We start from the raw sequence: 19,825 nt of genomic DNA on the forward strand, positions 1-19,825 counted from the left end.
TATACTGTCTAGGTTGGTCATAGCTTTTCTTCCAAGGAGCAAGAGTCTTTTAATTTCATGGCTGCAGTCACCATCTGCAGTGATTTTGGAGCCCAAGAAAACAGTTTGTCACTGTTTCCATTGTTTTCCCATCTATTTCTCATGAAGCGATGAGACTGGATGCCATGATCTTAGTTTTCTGAATGTTGAGTTTTAAGCCAGCTTTTTCATTCCCCTCTTTCACTTTCATCAAGAGGCTCTTTAGTTCCTCTTTGCTTTCTGCCATAAGGGTGTTGTCATCTGCATATCTGAGGTTCAGGGGAAGACTTCTAGGTCTTTTGTGTATGGTGGTCTTCTGTTCCCTGAGCAGCAGGAGGTGATGTGATTTTCTGAAAGGCAGGGGAGGATGATAAATAAACATGAGGAGGAGAGTGGCAAAGTTTAGAATATCATATGAGTGAGAAGCTGACTGTGGACACCAGGAAACATGGTTGGTGCTGCTGCTGCTGCTAAGTCGCTTCTGTCATGTCCGACTCTGGGCAACCCCATAGATGGCAGCCCACCAGGCTCCACTGTCCCTGGGATTCTCCAGGCAAGAACACTGAAGTGGATTGCCATTTCCTTCTCCAATGCAGGAAAGTGAAAAGTGAAAGTGAAGTCACTCTGTCATGCCCGACTCTTAGCGACCCCACGGACTGCAGCCTACCAGGCTCCTCCGTCCATGGGATTTTCCAGGCAAGAGTACTGGAGTGGGGTGCCATTGCCTTCTCTGGAAACATGGTTAGGGACTATAAATGTGGAGGAGAACCAATCCACCTGCCTGTGAGATTACCTCCAGCTGTTCCCAAGAACCAGGGTGTCAGCCAGGCTTTCTGGAGGAGGCTGAGTGGGAGAGGGCTGGATGCTTCCTCTTTTCAAGCCCCTCTGTGTATTTGAGCATGCTGAAATGCCAAGAGTTACAAAATCAGAGAATGTTTCAAATCCTTATACTTCACAAATTAATAACTGACAATCATTACTACACAATAAAATTGTGCTATTCATTCCATAATTACAGACTTTACTTAAAATATTAATTCATAATGCATTACAGATGGTGTCATTTAATAAAAGGACAAAGTTTAAGTTTCCAGTGAATGCTTTCTTGTACTTGCATAGGGATATCTGTGGGATGACAGGATAACTTCATTTGGAAAACTGTCACATGTTTACATTTCCTCAGGGTTTATGCCTAGTAGTGGGATTGCTGGGTGAAATGGTGGTATTAGTCCTAGTTTTTTTTAAGGAATCTCCATACTGTCTTCCAGAGTGGCTGTATCAATTTACATCTCACCAAACTGTGCAAGAGGGTTCTCTTTTCTCCACACCCTCTCCAGCATTTACTGTTCGTAGAATTTTTGATGATGGCCATTCTGACTGCTGTAACTGTCACAAGTTTCATTTGAGGCTGTTAATGAATGTGGGGCCCAGGCCCCCTATCAGCCTCAGGTATTAGAATAGAAAAGACAGATGACTGGATTAATCCAGTTTAATAGATCCAGCTTATTGAAATACAATAAACTTGAGGACACAGATGATAACAGAGGCTGAAGCAATGAGTTACAATTTCTAAACTGAATTGGGAAAGAAGTGAAAACAGGAGTGATCGGTTGGTAGAAAAGACAGAGGTTAATAGTTTAAATGAGGTATGAATCATTAAGGGAATAGTATAATATAGCTTGATTTCACAGTTAGAGTATTTCTGGATGATGGTGGGGTGTGGACATAGGTGCAGATCGCTAAATGAAGTGGAGAAGACGGTCCCCTGTAGCTGAGAGGGCAAGTCATTGCAAGACTAGTGTTCTCAGAGAGTGATCTACATGGATGTGGAAAGTGATCTGGGATACCGTGGGTCTGTGTATGAAGAAGGCAACTCCCTGTCTCAAAGAGCCTTGGGTTAATTATTGCTCTAAAAGTGGAGCTGGAGAGGAACAGAGGGGACAAAGGATTGAATTCATGTTATCTTTATCCCTTGCTGACCTGTGACTGAAATTTATAGATGAGGAATAGTCAATTACAAAATCTTGGTTGATGTTACTGAGGTGCTTACAGAACATAACATCACTCCAGAGAGCCTTTAAATCCACTTATCAAAGTAATTTTGTTCTCAACTGAACGGCAGGTGAAACAATACTGAACAAAGCAACCTCGGCTGTACCCTAAGCCCTTTAATTACAGTGTTCATAGTAATAAATACTCTAGTGAAGGGACAACTTGCATTACAATCCCAGGTTTTCAATCACTTTCGTTCTTAAAAAGGATTTTTTCTTTTGTTTTTTTAGTTGAAAAACTTAATGCATAGTTTGTGTGCAAAGGCTTCGTTGGTGTGGATTGATTATCAGATGTGAGAGGAAGGGGCTGCCGGCAGTGTCCCCGAGGAGCACTGTGGCAAAGGAGAGGCCAGGAGAAGTAGTCTGTGAACACAGGACGGTGAGAGCTGACATTTATGCAGATCTCACCCCATGCCAAAAGCTGGGCTAAGTATTAATACTTACTGTATGTCCATTGACTCCTTGTCTCAACATATGCAGTAGGTGTCGTTACCTGACCCCAACATTAAAGAAATTAAAGACTAGGAAATAAGTCACTTGTCCAATGTCACAGAGAGAGTAAATGGTGGATCTGGGATCTGAATTCAAATATCTGTAACTCCAGAACTTATAAATTTGTGGTTAAACGCACTTGACATTTGGGGATGTGCATTACAAGTCACTCAGTTGTGTCTGACTCTTTTTGACTCTATGGATTGTAGCCTCCAAGCTCCTCTGTTCGTGGATTCTCCAGGCAAGAATGGTGGAGTGGTTTATCACGCCTTCCTCCAGGAGATCTTCCCGACCCAGAAATTGAACCCATGTCTATTATGCCTCCTGCATTGCAGGTGGGTTCTTTACCATTAACATCCCCTGGGAGGCTTCATTTGGGGATGGAGTGGAGATAAATAGAAAAGCAGGCATGGGCATCATGAAGGCAGATCTCATTCTTCACATGAAAGTGGAATCCAGAGCAGTTGATTAGAAACTTGCCTTAAAATCTTGAGGGGCTGAGGCCTCTTTCCCTGGCCCACCCTTTCACACCAAGTGATACAGCTCCCTCTGAACTGTGGTGTTGGAGAAGACTCTTGAGAGTCCCTTGGACAGCAAGGAGATCCAACCAGTCAATCCTAAAGGAAATCCGGCCTGAATATTCATTGGAAGGACTGATATTGAAGCTGAAACTCCAATACTTTGGCCATCTGATGCGAAGAACTGACTCATTGGAAAAAACCCTGATGCTGGGGAAGACTGAAGGCAGGAAGAGAAGGGGACAACAGAGGATGAGATGATTGGATGGTATCACCGACTCAACGGACTTGAGTTTGAGTAAACTTCGGGAGTTGGTGAAGGACAGGGAAGCCTGGCATGCTGCAGTCCACGGGGTCTAAGAGTTGGACACGACTGAGCGACTGAACTGAACCAACTGGTCTGGCTGGAGGAAGAGGTGTTTGTTTTTGTTTTTTGCTCAGGGGACCTTTTCTTGTTTAATCCTATTTACACATTGTTTCACTAGCATTGCAGACACAAACATTAAAACAGGAAGCTAGTTTTTCTTTATAATTAACTAGTGGATTTAAAATCAGAGTGATGTTGCATAACCCCGTGAATACACGAAAAATACTGGATTGCTTGAATGGACACATTTTATGGAATGGGATATCTCAGTAAAGCAGCTTTTTAAAAAATCAGACTGTATGAAACAAGAAACAAATTTTGGAGAATTCCCTGGCACTCCAGTGGACTCCCTGCTTCCACTGCTGGAGGCACAAGTTCGCAAGCAGCACGGTCAAACAAAAAACCCCAACACATTTTCATGGCTCTTGAGTGATTTCAAGAGGACTCCTTCCATGTATGACACCGCCACAAAGAGAGCCAGGTGCGTGGTGTGAGTTCCTCACCCATTTACTTCTTATTCGGTCAACTATCACAAAGTGAAAGTTAAGGTCCCAGGCACAGGGGTAACAAAGAAAGTAGGCTCCCATCCCGTCAAGGATAAGACAGGTACACAGAGCAATACTTGAAGTTAAGCGTGGACTTCTTCCCCGTTCAAGTTTTCACGACTATGTTGCAAATCTGAGTACTAAAAAAATGTTTTCACTTTAAACAAAGGCAATTTTTTGGTTACTTAGTAAATGAAACTGAGTCCCAGATTTAGTCTTTAAGCTTCAAATCCCAAAACTGGTTTATGTCTTTCAAGTGGGTTTTGCATGTTTAAGAAGTGAAAAGTATCAAGTTCATGTTTTTTAAAAAAATGGATCCTTATTAAGTCAATGTGTGTTACGGGTACCATTTTAGGTCCACCCTCGCCGTGAGCCCACATGAGCACTCCCGTCGGTGCGGTCGGGCTGACGCGGGGCGGGCGTCGGTGGACTCCGCCGTCCCCGCCCGACTCCTTTCTGCCTTAGCTGTCCGGCAGCGAGGGGCGAGGGGCGCCTCGCAGCCGCTCCCGAGGGCGAGGGGGAGGCGGCCAGGCCGGGCGGGCGGGCGGACCCCCTGCGACCAGGGCGGCCGCGCTCCCAGCGGAGCCAGGGCTCCGACCTGGACCCGCCCCGCGCGCGTCGTCGGGCCGGCGGCTCCCCGGGCGCGGGGCGCCAAGCACGCTCCCGGCCGCGGCCGCGGCTCCGCGAGGCCCCGCGGAGGCCGGGCGGGCGGGCACGCGGGCGGGCGGGGCGGCGGCGGCCGGAGTCCGCAGGAATGCGGCGCCCTCGCCGGGGAAAGTTTCCCTGAGCATCTGGCGCGGGCGGGCGCGCAGAGGAAGGAAGCGCCGCGAGGAGGCGGGGCCGCGGCCGCTCGGGCGGGCGCGTCTCCCAACTTTAGTTTTGGCGTCCGAGGCGAGTTTGCGTCTCAGTCGGGAGCGGCCGCCGCCGGGGGAGAGAAAGGGAGGAAGGAAGGAACAAGGAGAGGAAACCGGGCGAGGGGGAGGGGAGCGGCGCGGGCCGTGCGGCCGCAGCTCGGGCCGAGGGAGCGAGCGCGGGCGCCGCGGGCCCCGGTCTCCGGCGCCCCTCCCGACGCGCCGCAGGCCCGCGGAGCCGGGCGCGGGGCGGGGGCTGCGGGGCCGCGGCGCAGCCCCCGGCCCTGAGCGCGAGGCCAGCGCCGCGCCCGCCGCTTCTCCCGCCGCGGCCCGTCGAGCCGGGCCGTCCGGGCGGAGCCCGCGCCCGCCGGGCGAGGCAGGAGCCATGGATCCCGGGCCGCCCCCGCCGCAGCCAGCCCCCCAGGGCCAGGGGCCGCCGCCCGCGCAGGCCCCCCAGGGCCAGGGCCCGCCGTCCGCGCCCGGGCAGCCCGCGCCCCCGGGGCCCCCGGCGGCGCCGCAGGCTCCCCCCGCCGGCCACCAGATCGTGCACGTCCGGGGGGACTCGGAGACCGACCTGGAGGCGCTCTTCAACGCCGTCATGAACCCCAAGACGGCCAACGTGCCGCAGACCGTGCCCATGAGGCTCCGGAAGCTGCCCGACTCCTTCTTCAAGCCGCCCGAGCCCAAATCCCACTCCCGACAGGTAACCGCGCCGCCCGTCTTCCCGTTTCCCCGCCGGGCGGGCCCCCGGCTCGGGGGCTCTGGGGGCTCCGGCGGGGGCGCTTGGGGGGTGTGGGCTCCGGGGGCGCCGGCGGGGCGGGGATGGGCGCGCGCAGGGGCGGGCCGGTCGGGGCGCCGCGCTCCTCTGGAGTCCGAGGCCGAGATTTGTACCCCCCCGCCCCCGGGAGTCCGTCTCGGCGGCTGCAGCCCCCGGGGGCCCGCTTCGCCTGCTCCCTTCGTTGCTCCCCCGCGGGCTCCCGGCGGAGTGGGGGGGAAGGCAGGGGCGGGCGAGGCGGCCGGGCCGCGGGGGGCTCGCACAATGCGCGCGCTCCCCGCACCTCCGCTCCCGCCGCCGGGCCGCGAGCGGGGGCGGCCCTGGCTTCCGCGGGCGGAGTCGCGCCCCGGGCCCCATCTCCTCCGGGGTTCCCCGGGCCCCCTAGTCTCCCCGGGAGGCACGGAGTCGTGCCCTCGTTGGCCAGCGTGGAGCAGGGCCGGGGCTCGAACCGGCCCGGGCGGTCCCGGGCTCTTTGTCCCCCTCCCCCTCCCGGGAGCACTTCTCCTCCTCGCGGCCCCGGCTCTCGCAGAGCACAGGATCCAGACTTTCCTGGAAGTTGTTTATGGAGTTGGGCGCTCTCACCCCGGCCCTTCCCCCTTGCGCTCTGCAACTCGCGCAGGCTCACTCTCCCCGAAACGCAGTGGGCTCACGTGCTGGCTTCCCCACGGCGGACGATTATTTACAGTCCGCTGAAATGCTTTTAAATGGGCCACATCTGCACGGCGCGCGGGCCCTGGGCTGGGTTGCACCGCGCCTGGGGTTTAACACAACCCTTTGATAACGCTCCGCAGGTTGACTCACAGGCCGAGTCCTGCCTAGTTCAGCTGTGATTAGAAGTTAATGTTTGGGAAGCGATGACTAATTCGAGGCTCGCCATTGCTCTTTAATTCTTACTGAGGATATGAACATGGCTGTCCCACATACACAGCGTTCGATTATTTTGTCAACGTGATCCAGCGTTGAAGTGCAACTTATATCATGAAAGTGTTAACATTCCGATCGGTCCCAGAAGATTTGTTTAGGGGAGATTTTTCTTTCTCTCTTTACTTTTTAAAAAAGAACTTGCTTCAGGCTAAACTTCAGCATAGGAAATTTGCCCAAAAGTTAATTGGTTTTCCAAATAACTGCGATGAAGTTAGTCCACTCGACTGTAACTTGAGCGGAAAGAACACTTATCGCCCCCACTCCCATCGCCCCTCCTATTTGCAGGCCTGTGATAAGTTCTCCTCCCTCAGACCAAGGGGTTTTGGGAACTCAGAAAAACTCACTTAACCTGCTGACAAAAACCTGGGTTAAGGGAGAGGAAGGAAAAACAATTTAGCTGCTTGCCCTAAATATTTCAGTTTGTAAGAAGTAGACTTAGGTGTGCTGCTTTCTCTTACCCCTGGAAATGAGTTTCCGGACTCGTGGGTAAAAATGTGTGTTGGCATTGCACCCCACCGTCTGCACAGCTATGCTGCTGGTTAATATGTTTCGAAAGCATAATACCCATAGGATATTGAATTCCCCATTTTGTGGCATCTATAAGCCGAAAAGAATTGCCATTGAAAATTGTACCTATTTTTCTAGTAAATGATTGCATGAAAGTTTGTATCAGCAGTTTATGGATTCATAATATTCACAATTTACTACAGTTTTATTTGTTTTAATGCGTTTGTTGACCAAGTGTGCATCTGTAAGTTTGACTTTTATTTCTGCTAATGAGTCCTAAATTCCAATTTATTCTGATTGGAAACTCAGAATATATATGATTTAACATCAAGGCATAGGTGCCCTTGCTGATTGCTTCCAGTCTCTCTTCCTTGGTTTTATGAATCTGGGGAATTTTAACTTTTTGATAATCAAACCCTAACTCTAATTAAGGAATTTAAATAACTATATTTGCTTATGAATAGTATGAATGTGGGTTGTAAATACTGTTTTTCACAAATTATTGAATATTTGAATATAAGTTCATTTATTGCCTCATTTTTCCATCGTTGGGGGGGAAAAAAAAGCTATTACAAATGAGAAAACTTGAGGCTCAGAGAGTAAGATATTGTCCAATGTGTCACACTAGCCAGGTTGGACTGAAACCCGTATCTTTAGGGTCTGAGTTCAGGAGTTTTTGTGCTGCTACACAGTTGTAAATATGTAAGTATGTAAATTCTTAAGTTACCGTTGTAGTTACATTGTTGACATCTTTATCATCTAGGTACAAACATATGGCTGGGTTTATATTTCATTCATTAGGTGGCTTTTAAAGAATCTTTGGATGTTTCTGGATCTTTTGCAGTTCTTAAAAGTTGTATAAATTTTGATGGTTGCTGTATTGATGACATTTGTCCATGGTGAGAAAAAAATGACACCTGTCTTGTGTTTAGGGCTTGAAAACAATTACGTAAAACTTAGTTTTGAAAAAAGGTGGGGAGTCCATAGTCATTTGATTCTTTGGGTTTTGTTTATACCTAAAACAGTTTAGAAGTTGGGAAAAACACCTACACTGCCTTGGCGTTTACCTCGGCTTTTAAAAGTATCCATCTGCAACCTGTGTTCCTCTGTGTTAAATGTTGAAATTTACCTTTGGTATTTAGAATTTCATGGCGACCAAATATCAGTTGGAGAAGTTTGCAAGGACTCTCTTTGAGAACGTATTTTAAGAAGTCTTTGTTTTCACCTTCCCGATAGGCCAGTACCGATGCAGGCACCGCCGGGGCGCTGACTCCGCAGCACGTGCGGGCTCACTCGTCCCCCGCGTCCCTGCAGCTGGGAGCCGTGTCTCCGGGGACGCTGACCCCCACGGGAGTGGTCTCCGGCCCGGCAGCCGCGCCGGCTGCTCAGCACCTTCGACAGTCTTCCTTTGAGATCCCTGACGATGTGCCTCTGCCAGCCGGCTGGGAGATGGCGAAGACATCTTCTGGTCAGAGGTACTTCTTAAAGTAAGTGGAAAAAGGGTGGGGGAATATTTTCTGGCACCAAGATACGATTTATTTTTATATTTTCCTTAATATTTATGTCAAGCTCAGTGATCTCTTCCATAATTATTTTTTTTCCAGGATGGTACGACCTAAATACCTTCTTTGGGTAATATTTTGAAAGCTTTATGGATTCCTGGCTCATAGCCTCTTACTAAACTTTTTTTTGTGGCAGTTAGGATGTTCTCATTTTGAGTTTGTGCCAAACCTGTTAATTAGCCTAGCTCTAAACTGAAAGGATCCCATGAAGAATTTGAAATTGAGAGAATTAGGAGGCTGGCATAGTTTTATGAAGTATGTAGGGCACAACTTACCTTTTTAAACATTTTACTGGTAGAAAAGAACTATAAAAATAAGTACGACTTCCCTGGAAGTCTGATTTTACAGTATTTTAGGTGTGAGATGACGGACCCTTTAGCTGCAGTTTGATGTGTATTATCATTTTCTCCCTCAAAAAGCAAAGAGAAATATGCATTTTCATATTTGATATGCAGCAGTTCAGTAGCAAACTTCTTTTGAGCCAGCAGGTCTTCAAAATAGAATCCCTCTTCTCAGGGTAAACAAAAACAAGGCTATTGGGTTATTTGTTTTTCTCAGCCTTATTTTTTGTGTGTTTAACAAATGTGGCAAATTTTCATTGAAGCTGAAAAGATCAAAGTAGAATTTTGTTTCCTCTCACTTTGAAATTATAGATAAGACTTTAATATTTTTATTTGGCTTCTTTGGCATAAGTACAGAATGTTTCCTATAAGTAATTATAGACTGAAATTGATATTTTCAAAAAGTTGCTAAGTTCTGTTCAATCATGTTGAGATAATAAAATTAAAACAATCCAAGTTTTGATTGACATCTGTCTTTGACAGTTTACTCCCAAGGCAAATGTAACATTTATTCATTAGATCAGATAATACAATAATAATAATACTGTTTTGTTGTATATCTTAATATTTTATATTGCCTTTCAGGGCAGGTTGTTAACTTTCAGTGTAAGATACAGTTTTGTGACAAGCTTATTTAGGAGAAAAGCAGAGGGAAAAGTTTGATCTTGAAAAGTTTCTGCAGTTTTTTTCCCCCCTTTCCTGCAACTTTTTTCTTTTTTAAATCGTTTTCTGGTGTCCCGGTATCCATTTCAGAGGGTCAGGTTTCAACCAGAACAATAAAGAGCCTGAGACTGGAAGGTACACACAAGTCTGGCAAACTCATCTGCATGAGCAAGATCATTTGTTCTGAAGCAGACATCCACAGTAAATGATTGAAAGAGTTGCTCGCTGTGAGGGATGTGTCTTGAAGGGAAAAGGAGTGGAAACAAACCAGGTTGTTAGGAAAAAGAAAGGCTGTACTTTTCTGAAGCTCTCCCTGCTGGGTCGCATGCTGACCTGGGGAGATTTTTAAACAGTTTAATAGCCGGCTTGCCTCTCTTCTTTGGTTGATGTTATAGCTGCAAGTCTGTGATTAAAGAGCAACATTTATGCTCCCCTTTTCGTCTTTTGTATCTTGTAATAATTGCTTCGAGGTGACATCTGCCTACATTTTTATGTATGTACATTTAATAATCTTTTTGTTTTGACCTGAAATGTTCTGTATTTTATTTTTTAAAGTTTCCAGTGCTGCTTTCTTTGAGAAAGTGTCTCTCTCAGAGGTGGATTAACAAAGGAAACACGTACACCCCCCACCCCAAACACCCCACTCAAGTGAGCCTCTGGCGAAGGTAAACCAGGACAAAATGATCTGAAAATTATGCCATATGGGTAGTGGTTTCCATGGAAAAGAAAAACTGGAAAGAAGATAGATTAGCATGATTGTTTTTCAAGATTTTTGAGAGATTCTCACTGGAAGTAAAATTAGGTTTATTATGTGATAAGAATCGTGAAAATTTTTGACTCTGTGGAATATTTGGCTCACATCAAACCTTCAGAAATAAAAAGGTGTCCCCTTATGATTGATCTCGGTCAGTAAAAGTCAGCAAAATCATGGGTTAGTTGGTACGCATCAGGAATTACGGAGAGGGCCCCTCAGCACTGGCTGTGGAAGTTGGATGTGGACTTAGAAATTTAGTATCTTCTAAAGGATCTGCTTTATGAGCAGTGTGTAGTTGGAGAAGAGTTATAGAAAGATTAGTTCACATCCAGTTGGTAGCTATTTCCATGATGTCGTGGGGCATGTGAGTTGTCCTAAACAACTTATTTTTGTGTGTTGCACAGGAAATGAGATGAGTATCTGCCTTGACTTAGAGTTGAAGGTAATAAATGAAGTTTTTGGAGCAGGGTTGTTATTTGTCGAAGTTCATTTTTATTCTGGGTTTGATATTTTAAAGTCAAGCTCTCTTTGCAATGAGCAGCACTTTCCTCTTGTGTCTAAAGAAGATTCTTATTGCTGGCTAGATGTAGAATGAAGATTTAAATTAGAGACTTCACACTCATTTCAACAGTGAAAGCTGCACCTTACTATACATTTTTTAAGATACTTGTTGGCCCTAATTTTAAGTTACAAAGTATATAATATGTTGAAATACACACTTGGCATGGAGAAATCTGACCATAAATGGTCTAAATTTGCAAGATGATATAATTTAAAACTTAGAAACATTTACTTTGGAAGCAACTGATTATTGTCTTGTGACATTAGATAAATGACTTTGAAGTTAGTTGGCCCATCCTGTTGTTTCAAGGCAGCATAACTAGGGAAGGATTACAGGCAGGCAGCTGTTGGGACTTTTAAAGCCCTGCCTCCATCAGTGAGATTTTCTGGAGAAGACTGATGCCTTAGGTTGGCAAGTGATAAGGTGGAAGTATGGTCCTAGCTGTTTATCAGTGACACATACTCAGGTTCTGGTATGATAATGAAGTATTTTAAGTTTAGTCTGCGTACTAGGTATAATATTTGTTCTACTGAGTTTACTGTTTAAAACTAATTCCTTCAAAATTGTGTATTGAGCTTTAAGAGAATTCTTTTATTGCTTTGAGAATTACTGCTTTCTTCATCTGTCTTACAGTTTTCCTACAGGAAATAGTTCTTCAAGTAGTTGGTCAACAACTTCCTATTTCTTTATAAGCTGCTGAATAACTTCCTGAATTAGAATTCTATATCTCTGGTTACAAGAGTGTTCTTACTTCTCCAGTTTGTTTTATTGACTCTAATGCTCTGTAACTGTTATGACATACAAAGAACTTCTTATGTAAAATGTAGCATATAAGAACTTATAATTTGATATAAGAAGTCTCATCCAGTGATTTTAAAAATGTGTAGATTTTCATTGTTTTAATAATCTTCTAATTTTTAAGAGGTCATTTTGTTTCATTTCTGTTTTCTTATCATTTTCTAAATAATGGGACTCTGTTTTTAAACCTTGAAGATTCAAGGTTTCTTGTGGCTGTGATTTTATTAACAAGTATATTGAGTATCTTGATTCACAGTTTTAAAAGGTATCTTTTCAGAGATTTTTGACATTCCACAGCATAGAAATTAGCCCGTATTCCAACATTAAATGAAGTTGCCTTCTAGGTGTTATTAATTGTTGTAAGTGATTGGAGTCTTTTTTTTTGACCCTTACCTTGTTTTCGAAATGAATGTTCCTCTAACCCTAAGTAAAGCTACTTCAAACATGCATCAGTTAAGGAGACAGATTATCAATTAAATTGTTTCTTGTTATAATAATTTGATCTTGCATCTTGTCCCAAACACTTAGAAGAGTATGAACACATATATTGTGTATTGCTACTGTAATAAATATTAGGTGTTTTTAAAAGGAACAGTTTTATTGACAGGCTAATCTGCTCCTTTGGTTTCTTGCTATATCAAATGTAACCCAAATGATTTCCCTTTAAAAATGAAAAGCCTGTGATATTGCCCTTAACTGTTGATTAAGCTGCAAAAAAACAAAACCCAGAAAAGCCGGGGGTGGGTGGGGGTGGGGGGGAGCCCACAAACAGTTGAAATTGCAGTCACAAAATATTCCCTAATATAATATTGTAAGTCAATTGTACTTGAGTTTTAAAAATCCCCACAGAGTTACTTCCCTGTCTGCGGGGATGGCCAACCTACCCGCCTGTCTCGCTGATTGAGACTGAGTGGAGAGAGATGAAAGCACACCCTCAGCTCTCAGGAAAAATGCTTCCTTCTGCTCAGTGGGTGGGCACCCCGGGAAGAATGGCCTGCCGTGCCACAGATTTAGGCAGGAAAACGCCGGCGAAAGTGTTGAACATGGTGGTAGGGAAAAACAGTTGGAAGATGGTGAGTGTGACAATAAATAGAACATAGAACTTACTTTCCTAAAAATAATGAGTATTGTCAGTGTGAACTAAGACAGGTACTTGATCTTTATTAAACTAGAAGTTTAATTGCAGCAAACTCAGTTAGCTGCAAGATGGTAGGCAAATTTTCTTTAAAAAGTAACGTTAAGAGTATTTCTCCCCCGAAGCTTCATGTTAACTGTAGAAAAAAGCCTGGGTGATAGTCAAATAGTTGAAACTTTAAAAACTTTTTGAAACCCTGAGATCAGTCCTCGTTAGTAATATAGAAAAGTATGTTTTACATTGTAGTTGGAAAAATAGCATCTTAAGATAGTAATGCTAGTATGACTCTGACTTTCATTTTACCTTCAGATTTTTGGGAAGATGTAAGCTTTAAATGTAATCTATTTGTCAAAATATTTGTGAAGTTTGGACTTAGGGCAAATCAAAGTGAAGTTGTTTTAAAAATCCGTTGTTAAGGGTTAAGATTATTCAAACTTAATTTGCTACCTTAAGTGATAGTATAATTTAGCCATTAATTATGACTTGAAAGTTTAATAATAGTTGAGTAGCACATATAAAAGAAAGTCTTAAAGAGCTGTGTGATTCTATAACTATGGTTACTAAGTGATGCAGGTTTTACAAAAAGGGCTTCTGATTCGCGGATTAATCAGAACTTCAAGCCATGAAAAGGACATTTCTGTTTTTATGAAGAAGAATTACTTCATGGTTCTGGATGCTCAAGTACTGTAGCACAAAGTTTCCTGGGAACAGTACTGCCCCCGTGGAAGCACTTCTATTTGCGCAGGGCTTGACCCCTTCTGAAAGCAAACAAAAGAAGTTTGGTATAAATCACAATGGTCTTTTTCTTCCCCCTTCCCTTTAATATTTTTGACAAGAAGAAGTGGTCGGTAGTTTAATCCTTATTTGGCGCTTAGCATGAAAAGAATCACAGTCTTTAACACATCAAGTGATAAGATGATGTTTCTCTGAATAGTGTTGGAAATTAGCAAAATGAATAGAGCTGTCTATTTAAAATATTACTATTTCCTTCTACCAAATATTTTCAGTGTTTTGTTTGCGGTTAGTACTATTACCTACTTATTTTCACTTTAGTGGGCTTTTTCTCTGCACAGGATAGTGTTACTCAATAGACTTAGCAAATTTTTCAACTAAATTTTGTTTTGAGGGTGGTGAGGGTACAGTTTGTTAGAAGCTCCTTCTCTGCTCTGGCAATTTCTTACTTAACCTAAAGTGAGGAGACTTAAAGTAAGGTCTTTGTTTAACCAATAAATATGTTTAGAGAATGAGCTTTTTGATACATGCATGAAGACTTGCTGTAGACTAGTTGATCTGGGCTTTAGAGTGAAAGTGTCTTTCTTGAGAGTGCTACTTTGAGCCTTCACACAGTTGATTGTGTATTTATAAAGTTGCCTGAAATTTTAACTTCTCACATATCCTGAGGTGACTATAGTATGAAGTAAGGTTTGAGGAAAGAACTTAGTAAATCCTGTCATCTAGGAGGTAGGGGTAAGAAGTGGATTTTTTTGTTTTTGTTTTTTTTTTTTCTGTAGAATCATGAATGTGGGGTTCCTTTGTTTTATATTTATAAAACTGTCCTTCCTTCCTTTGCTTCTTCTCCCATGTATCGATTTTGTGGACTTTTAATGAAAGTATTTTTTAAATTATGAAAGTTCATTAGAGAGAATTGGAAAATTCAGGAAAGAATAATGTTAGGAAGCACTAGATTTCTGCCAGAGAAAGAAGATTGAAGATTCGTTCATGTTTATATAGCATCATCTGTAAATATATATTTTGAAATTTAATTATAGGGGAGTAACATATACATAGATTGAGAAAATCCCTTGCTGCTATAAGGGTCATAAAGAAAAGAGCAGTTTTAACAGAACTTTTCTTTATCTCTGACTTACATTCTCCAGAGGCAAACACTTCCAGTTCTTCTGAGATTTTCCCCCTTTTAAAAAATTATGTATTTATAAAATATGCTATACTACCATTTACAATTTTTTCTGCGCCCTCTAAAATTCCCCTTTCCTTTACCTTGCCACTATAATTGCTAAAACTATTTTGCTAGTATTCTTACTAGTATTGTTAAGACTCTAGGGTTTGCGTACAGCTGAGTTGTATAATGTAATGTGATTTTCTGAACAACTTGGATATTCTCTTGGAATTGTTAAGTGTCTCATTTTTCTCATTTGTATTCCTGTTGCTCTTTTGGCCCCTTGGGGACATCCCTGAACCTTTTGTCTTCCAACCCTGCGCTAGATGGGTTGCTTTCAGCTTGCTTCAGAGTCATCTTACTAGGACTTTGCTTCACTCTCAGCCTGGCAAGTCCCTGTATCACTCTTCCTGGTTTGATACCCTGTTTGCTATTTTTCTCTTTCTTGATTTACTCACTCTTAGAGATGAACTTTCTCAGGCATTTGCTGAGAAAAAGGTTGTAGGTAGCTAACTTGAGATCTTCTGTGTCTAAAAGTGATCACACCATCGTGATTATCTGGGTCACGAAGATCTTTTTTTTTTTGTACCGTTCTTCTGTGTATTCTTGCCATCTCTTCTTAATATCTTCTGCTTCTGTTAGGTCTATAGCATTTTTGTCCTTTATGGAGCTCATCTTTGCATGAAATGTTCCTTTGGTATCTCTGATGTCTTTCCCATTCTGTTGTTTTCCTCTATTTCTTTGCATTGATCACTGAAGAAGGCTTTCTTATCTCTTCTTGCTATTCTTTGGAACTCTGCATTCAGATGTTTATATCTTTCCTTTTCTCCTTTGCTTTTCGCTTCTCTTCTTTTCACAGCTATTTGTAAGGCCTCCCCAGACAGCCATTTTGCTTTTTTGCATTTCTTTTCTATGGGAATGGTCTTGATCCCTGTCTCCTGTACAGTGTCACGAACCTCATTCCATAGTTCATCAGGCACTCTATCTATCAGATCTAGGCCTTAAATCTATTTCTCACTTCCACTGTATAATCATAGAAAGCATCACTATGAACAAAGCTAGTGGAGGTGATGGAATTCCAGTTGAGCTATTCCAAATCCTGAAAGATGACGCTGTGAAAGTGCTGCACTCAATATGCCAGCAAATTTGGAAAACTCAGCAGTGGCCACAGGACTGGAAAAGGTCAGTTTTCATTCCAATCCCAAAGAAAGGCAATGCCAAAGAATTCTCAAACTACCGCACAATTGCACTCATCTCACATGCTAGTAAAGTAATGCTCAAAATTCTCCAAGCCAGGCTTCAGCAATATGTGAACCGTGAACTTCCTGATGTTCAAGCTCGTTTTAGAAAAGGCAGAGGAACCAGAGATCAAATTGCCAACATCCGCTGAATCATGGAAAAAGCAAGAGAGTTCCAGAAAAACATCTATTTCTGCTTTCTTGACTATGCCAAAGGCTTTGACTGTGTGGATCACAATAAACTGTGGAAAATTCTGAAAGAGATGGGAATACCAGACCACCTGATCTGCCTCTTGAGAAATCTGTATGCAGGTCAGGAAGCAGCAGTTAGAACTGGACATGGAACAACAGACTGGTTCCAAATAGGAAAAGGAGTACGTCAAGGCTATATATTGTCATCCTGTTTATTTAACTTTTATGCAGAGTACATCATGAGAAACACTGGACTGGAAGAAACACAAGCTGGAATCAAGATTGCCGGGAGAAATATCAATAACCTCAGATATACAGATGACACCACCCTTATGGCAGAAAGTGAAGAGGAACTCAAAAGCCTCTTGATGAAAGTGAAAGTGGAGAGTGAAAAAGTTGGCTTAAAGCTCAACATTCAGAAAAGGAAGATCATGGCATCCGGTCCCATCACTTCATGGGAAATAGATGGGGAAACAGTGGAAACAGTGTCAGACTTTTATTTTTCTGGGCTCCAAAATCACTACAGATGGTGACTGCAGCCATGAAAGTAAAAGACGCTTACTTCTTGGAAGGAAAGTTATGACCAACCTAGATAGCATATTCAAAAGCAGAGACATTACTTTACCAACAAAGGTTTGTCTAGTCAAGGCTATGGTTTTTCCTGTGGTCATGTATGGATGTGAGAGTTGGACTGTGGAGAAGGCTGAGCACTGAAGAATTGATGCTTTTGAACAGTGGTGTTGGAGAAGACTCTTGAGAGTCCCTTGGACTGCAAGGAGATCCAACCAGTCCATTCTGAAGGAGATCAGCCCTGGGATTTCTTTGGAAGGAATGATGCTAAAGCTGAAACTCCAGTACTTTGGCCACCTCATGTGAAGAGTTGACTCATTGGAAAAGACTCTGATGCTGGGAGGGATTGGGGGCAGGAGGAGAAGGGGACGACAGAGGATGAGATGGCTGGATGGCATTGCTGACTCGATGGACACGAGTCTGAGTGAACTCCGGGAGTTGGTGATGGACAGGGAGGCCTGGCATGCTGTGATTCATGGGGTCGCAAAGAGTCAGACACGACTGAGTGACTGATCTGATCTGATCTGATGTCTAAAAGTATCTTTATCTGTTGGCATCTGAGGGCAGTTTGGTTGTAGAACTCAAGCTATTTTCCATTAGAGTTTAGAAAGTAATACTCCATTCTATGCTATCTTCTTATTGAACAGTTAAACCCTATTTGCTTTCTGCGGTGATTTTAGGTTTTTTCCCCCCCTTTACTTTTGGTTGGTGGGGGACATCTTAAAGTTCATAGTATGCTTTGGTATGCACTTTTAAAAATTCATTGTAAAAATCATGTTGTTTGGAAACTCAGTCCTCAGTGTGAATGGTGCCCTTCAAAATTTTGCAGTGTAATTTCCCTGTACTTTGCTCCTGGGGTCTTTTATTATTTCCTGGATAATTTCTTCCAGTCTTTTTCATGTCTTCTCTGTTTTTGGAATTCCTGCCAGTCAGAATAGCTCTTGAATTTTCTTATCTTTCCTTCCTGTTTTTCCTTTTCTTAGCCTTTTGTTACGCTTTCTGGGAGATTCTTTCAACTCTTAACTTTCAATTGTTTTTTTGTTTTTCCAGAAAGATATTTATCATGCTTAATTTCTAGGGACTCGTTTCTGAGCTCATTGTTCCTTTGTTATTTTTTAATAGCATACTGTTCTTATTCCATGGATGTAGTACTGTCATAGCTCTTTAAGGGTACTACAGCGGGTGTTTCTTCTTAAGTTTTCTTCTGCTTTCGGTGTCTTAAGTGGGCTTCACTGGAGAGTGATGTAATAGGCACCAACCAGGCCCTGAAGTTGTGGGAAGCCTTAAATGTCAGTAGCTCTCTTGTAGTGGCCAGTTTCTCCAGATAAAATCTGCCAGCCCCCTCGCTAGAGCTCTGGCCATGGAATGTGTGTTAAGACTGGCAGCTAGTGTTTGGGGCTGAAAGTGTGGGGCTTCATCCTTGCTCTTGGCTGTGCCAGGTACGTGAATCCAGACCCTCCAAGTCCGCTTCTCTGGAACATAAATTTCGCATTTTCTGCCTAGGCCAGGGAAGGGAGTGTGTGCAGTAGGTTTTAAACAGTTGAATATAGGCTTAATTTTTGTGATTTCAATTTTGCAGTTATTAACTTGACTATATAAAGTTGACAGTTTTCTAAGCTCCAAACAGTAACCACTGACAAATTCATATGATTTGACTTAAATATTACAGGATAACTCTTAAATCAGTACTTAAATAAGTGCTTTTACCAGGCAAGTGATTAATTCAGTGTCCTTGGTCTCTTTCAGCGTCGATTTTGCTGCTTTCAGTCATCGTATTAGATTTCGCTAAAGGAGGGAACCGTTTGCTCTGATAACAGGGAGGTTGGCTTTCGGCAGTGTATCATCAGTTTGTTCAGAGGATTTGGATCCTGAAAAGTGTGAAGGGGCATGGAGCCCGGAGACTTAATTCCTATCTGTACATATAATAATGGAGCTGATCCTGTTTTTCATGTCATTTTCAAGTTTTCTGTCTAGTATCCACTGCTTTAAAAAGTAGGGCTTAAAAGTAAAATAGCCTTAGGAAATCAGCACATATATTTTCTTTCATTCTTTTCCTTTCACCTAGTTTTTATCAACATAGATGTTAAAGAAAGCGCGTATGCATGTCTAAAGTCATTAAACAGTTACTAGTGTCCTTGCGTGGGCTAGTCCCCAGAAGCACGCAGCGTGACCCCGCCTCAGTTTAGCTGGTTGCTCTCTAACAAGTGCTCTCTTGATGGCTCAGAAAAGTGACCTGTGCTGCCTTCGACAGGCCATTGTAGATGTCATAGAGTGATATTAAGAGAGTATTGTTTACATATAAAAAAGCCATGGATGTGTAAAAAGTTAGAATTTTATGAAAACTGGGTTTAGGTTAAAATGGATTCACCTTAGGCAGTAACAGAGATGTGTTAGGACCCTTTGTTGGCAGCAAGTTGAATTTCTTCAGATCCACTTTTTCAGCAGTCTCTTCCTTGAGTAGTTTAAAAAGTTGGAAATTCTTAATAAAAAGAAGAAGCAAACTTTTTAAAAACTGCATAAAATCTTACGTGACCAACGCAAAACCAGACCAGAACACTCTAGCATTAGAGAAGAGTGCTAAATGATACTGAAAAGGTGCATACTTTGGGGTGGTAAAAGGTATTAAAATATTGAATGGCGTAGAGGAATGGAACAGAATCAATACATCTTAGTTAAATATGTAAGGTGGTGTGTTAAAATGACTAAGTACTAATTTAGAAATGAGCTAAATCAGCTTTCTGAGAATGCCTGGAACTAATCGTTACCAGTGATAGAGTCGCAGTTAAAACTTACCAAGCTTTCCTGGATAACTTTTTTTTTTTCATTTTAAAAACAAAAAAAATAACTCTGGGGAAGAGTTGGCCAGGATACAGATGTTTCTGTTTTTCCTCTACACATGTTCAGACTGATACAGGTTATATTTCCGAAATTGTGTAGTCTGGATGGTCGCCAGCTGATGTAATAGATCACTGTTGACCCCTCCCAGTTGTAGGGGTATGCAGACTTTCCTGTTAGGACTGGTACAGATCTCTTCTTACGGGTCACGCAGTAATCGCTGTTTCTGC

General features: G+C 43.1%; 1 protein-coding gene and 1 long non-coding RNA gene across 13 annotated transcripts in view; one reads left to right on the forward strand and one right to left on the reverse strand.

Moving 5' to 3' along the window:
* Positions 1-219: 219 nt before the first annotated feature.
* Positions 220-5,504, reverse strand: LOC113905935. Its single transcript, XR_003514759.1, has 3 exons — positions 5,417-5,504; positions 812-920; positions 220-368 (listed from the first exon to the last, which is right to left on the reverse strand). It is a non-coding gene; the product is annotated as an uncharacterized LOC113905935 (long non-coding RNA).
* The window catches only part of YAP1 (Yes associated protein 1), a 135,137-nt gene continuing 120,524 nt past the window's right edge, over positions 5,213-19,825 (forward strand). For 8 of the 12 annotated variants that reach the window (XM_027563930.1, XM_027563932.1, XM_027563938.1 and 5 more), the window contains exons 1-2: positions 5,228-5,545; positions 8,285-8,535. In XM_027563930.1, the coding sequence (XP_027419731.1) occupies positions 5,228-5,545; positions 8,285-8,535 (569 nt within the window). Of the gene's footprint in view, positions 5,546-8,284; positions 8,536-19,825 lie in introns of all 12 variants that reach the window. The other 4 variants (XM_027563929.1, XM_027563931.1, XM_027563933.1 and 1 more) reach the window with 1 other exon arrangement.

This window comes from Bos indicus x Bos taurus, chromosome 15, assembly GCF_003369695.1.
Source record: "Bos indicus x Bos taurus breed Angus x Brahman F1 hybrid chromosome 15, Bos_hybrid_MaternalHap_v2.0, whole genome shotgun sequence".
Taxonomy (NCBI): Eukaryota; Metazoa; Chordata; class Mammalia; order Artiodactyla; family Bovidae; genus Bos; species Bos indicus x Bos taurus.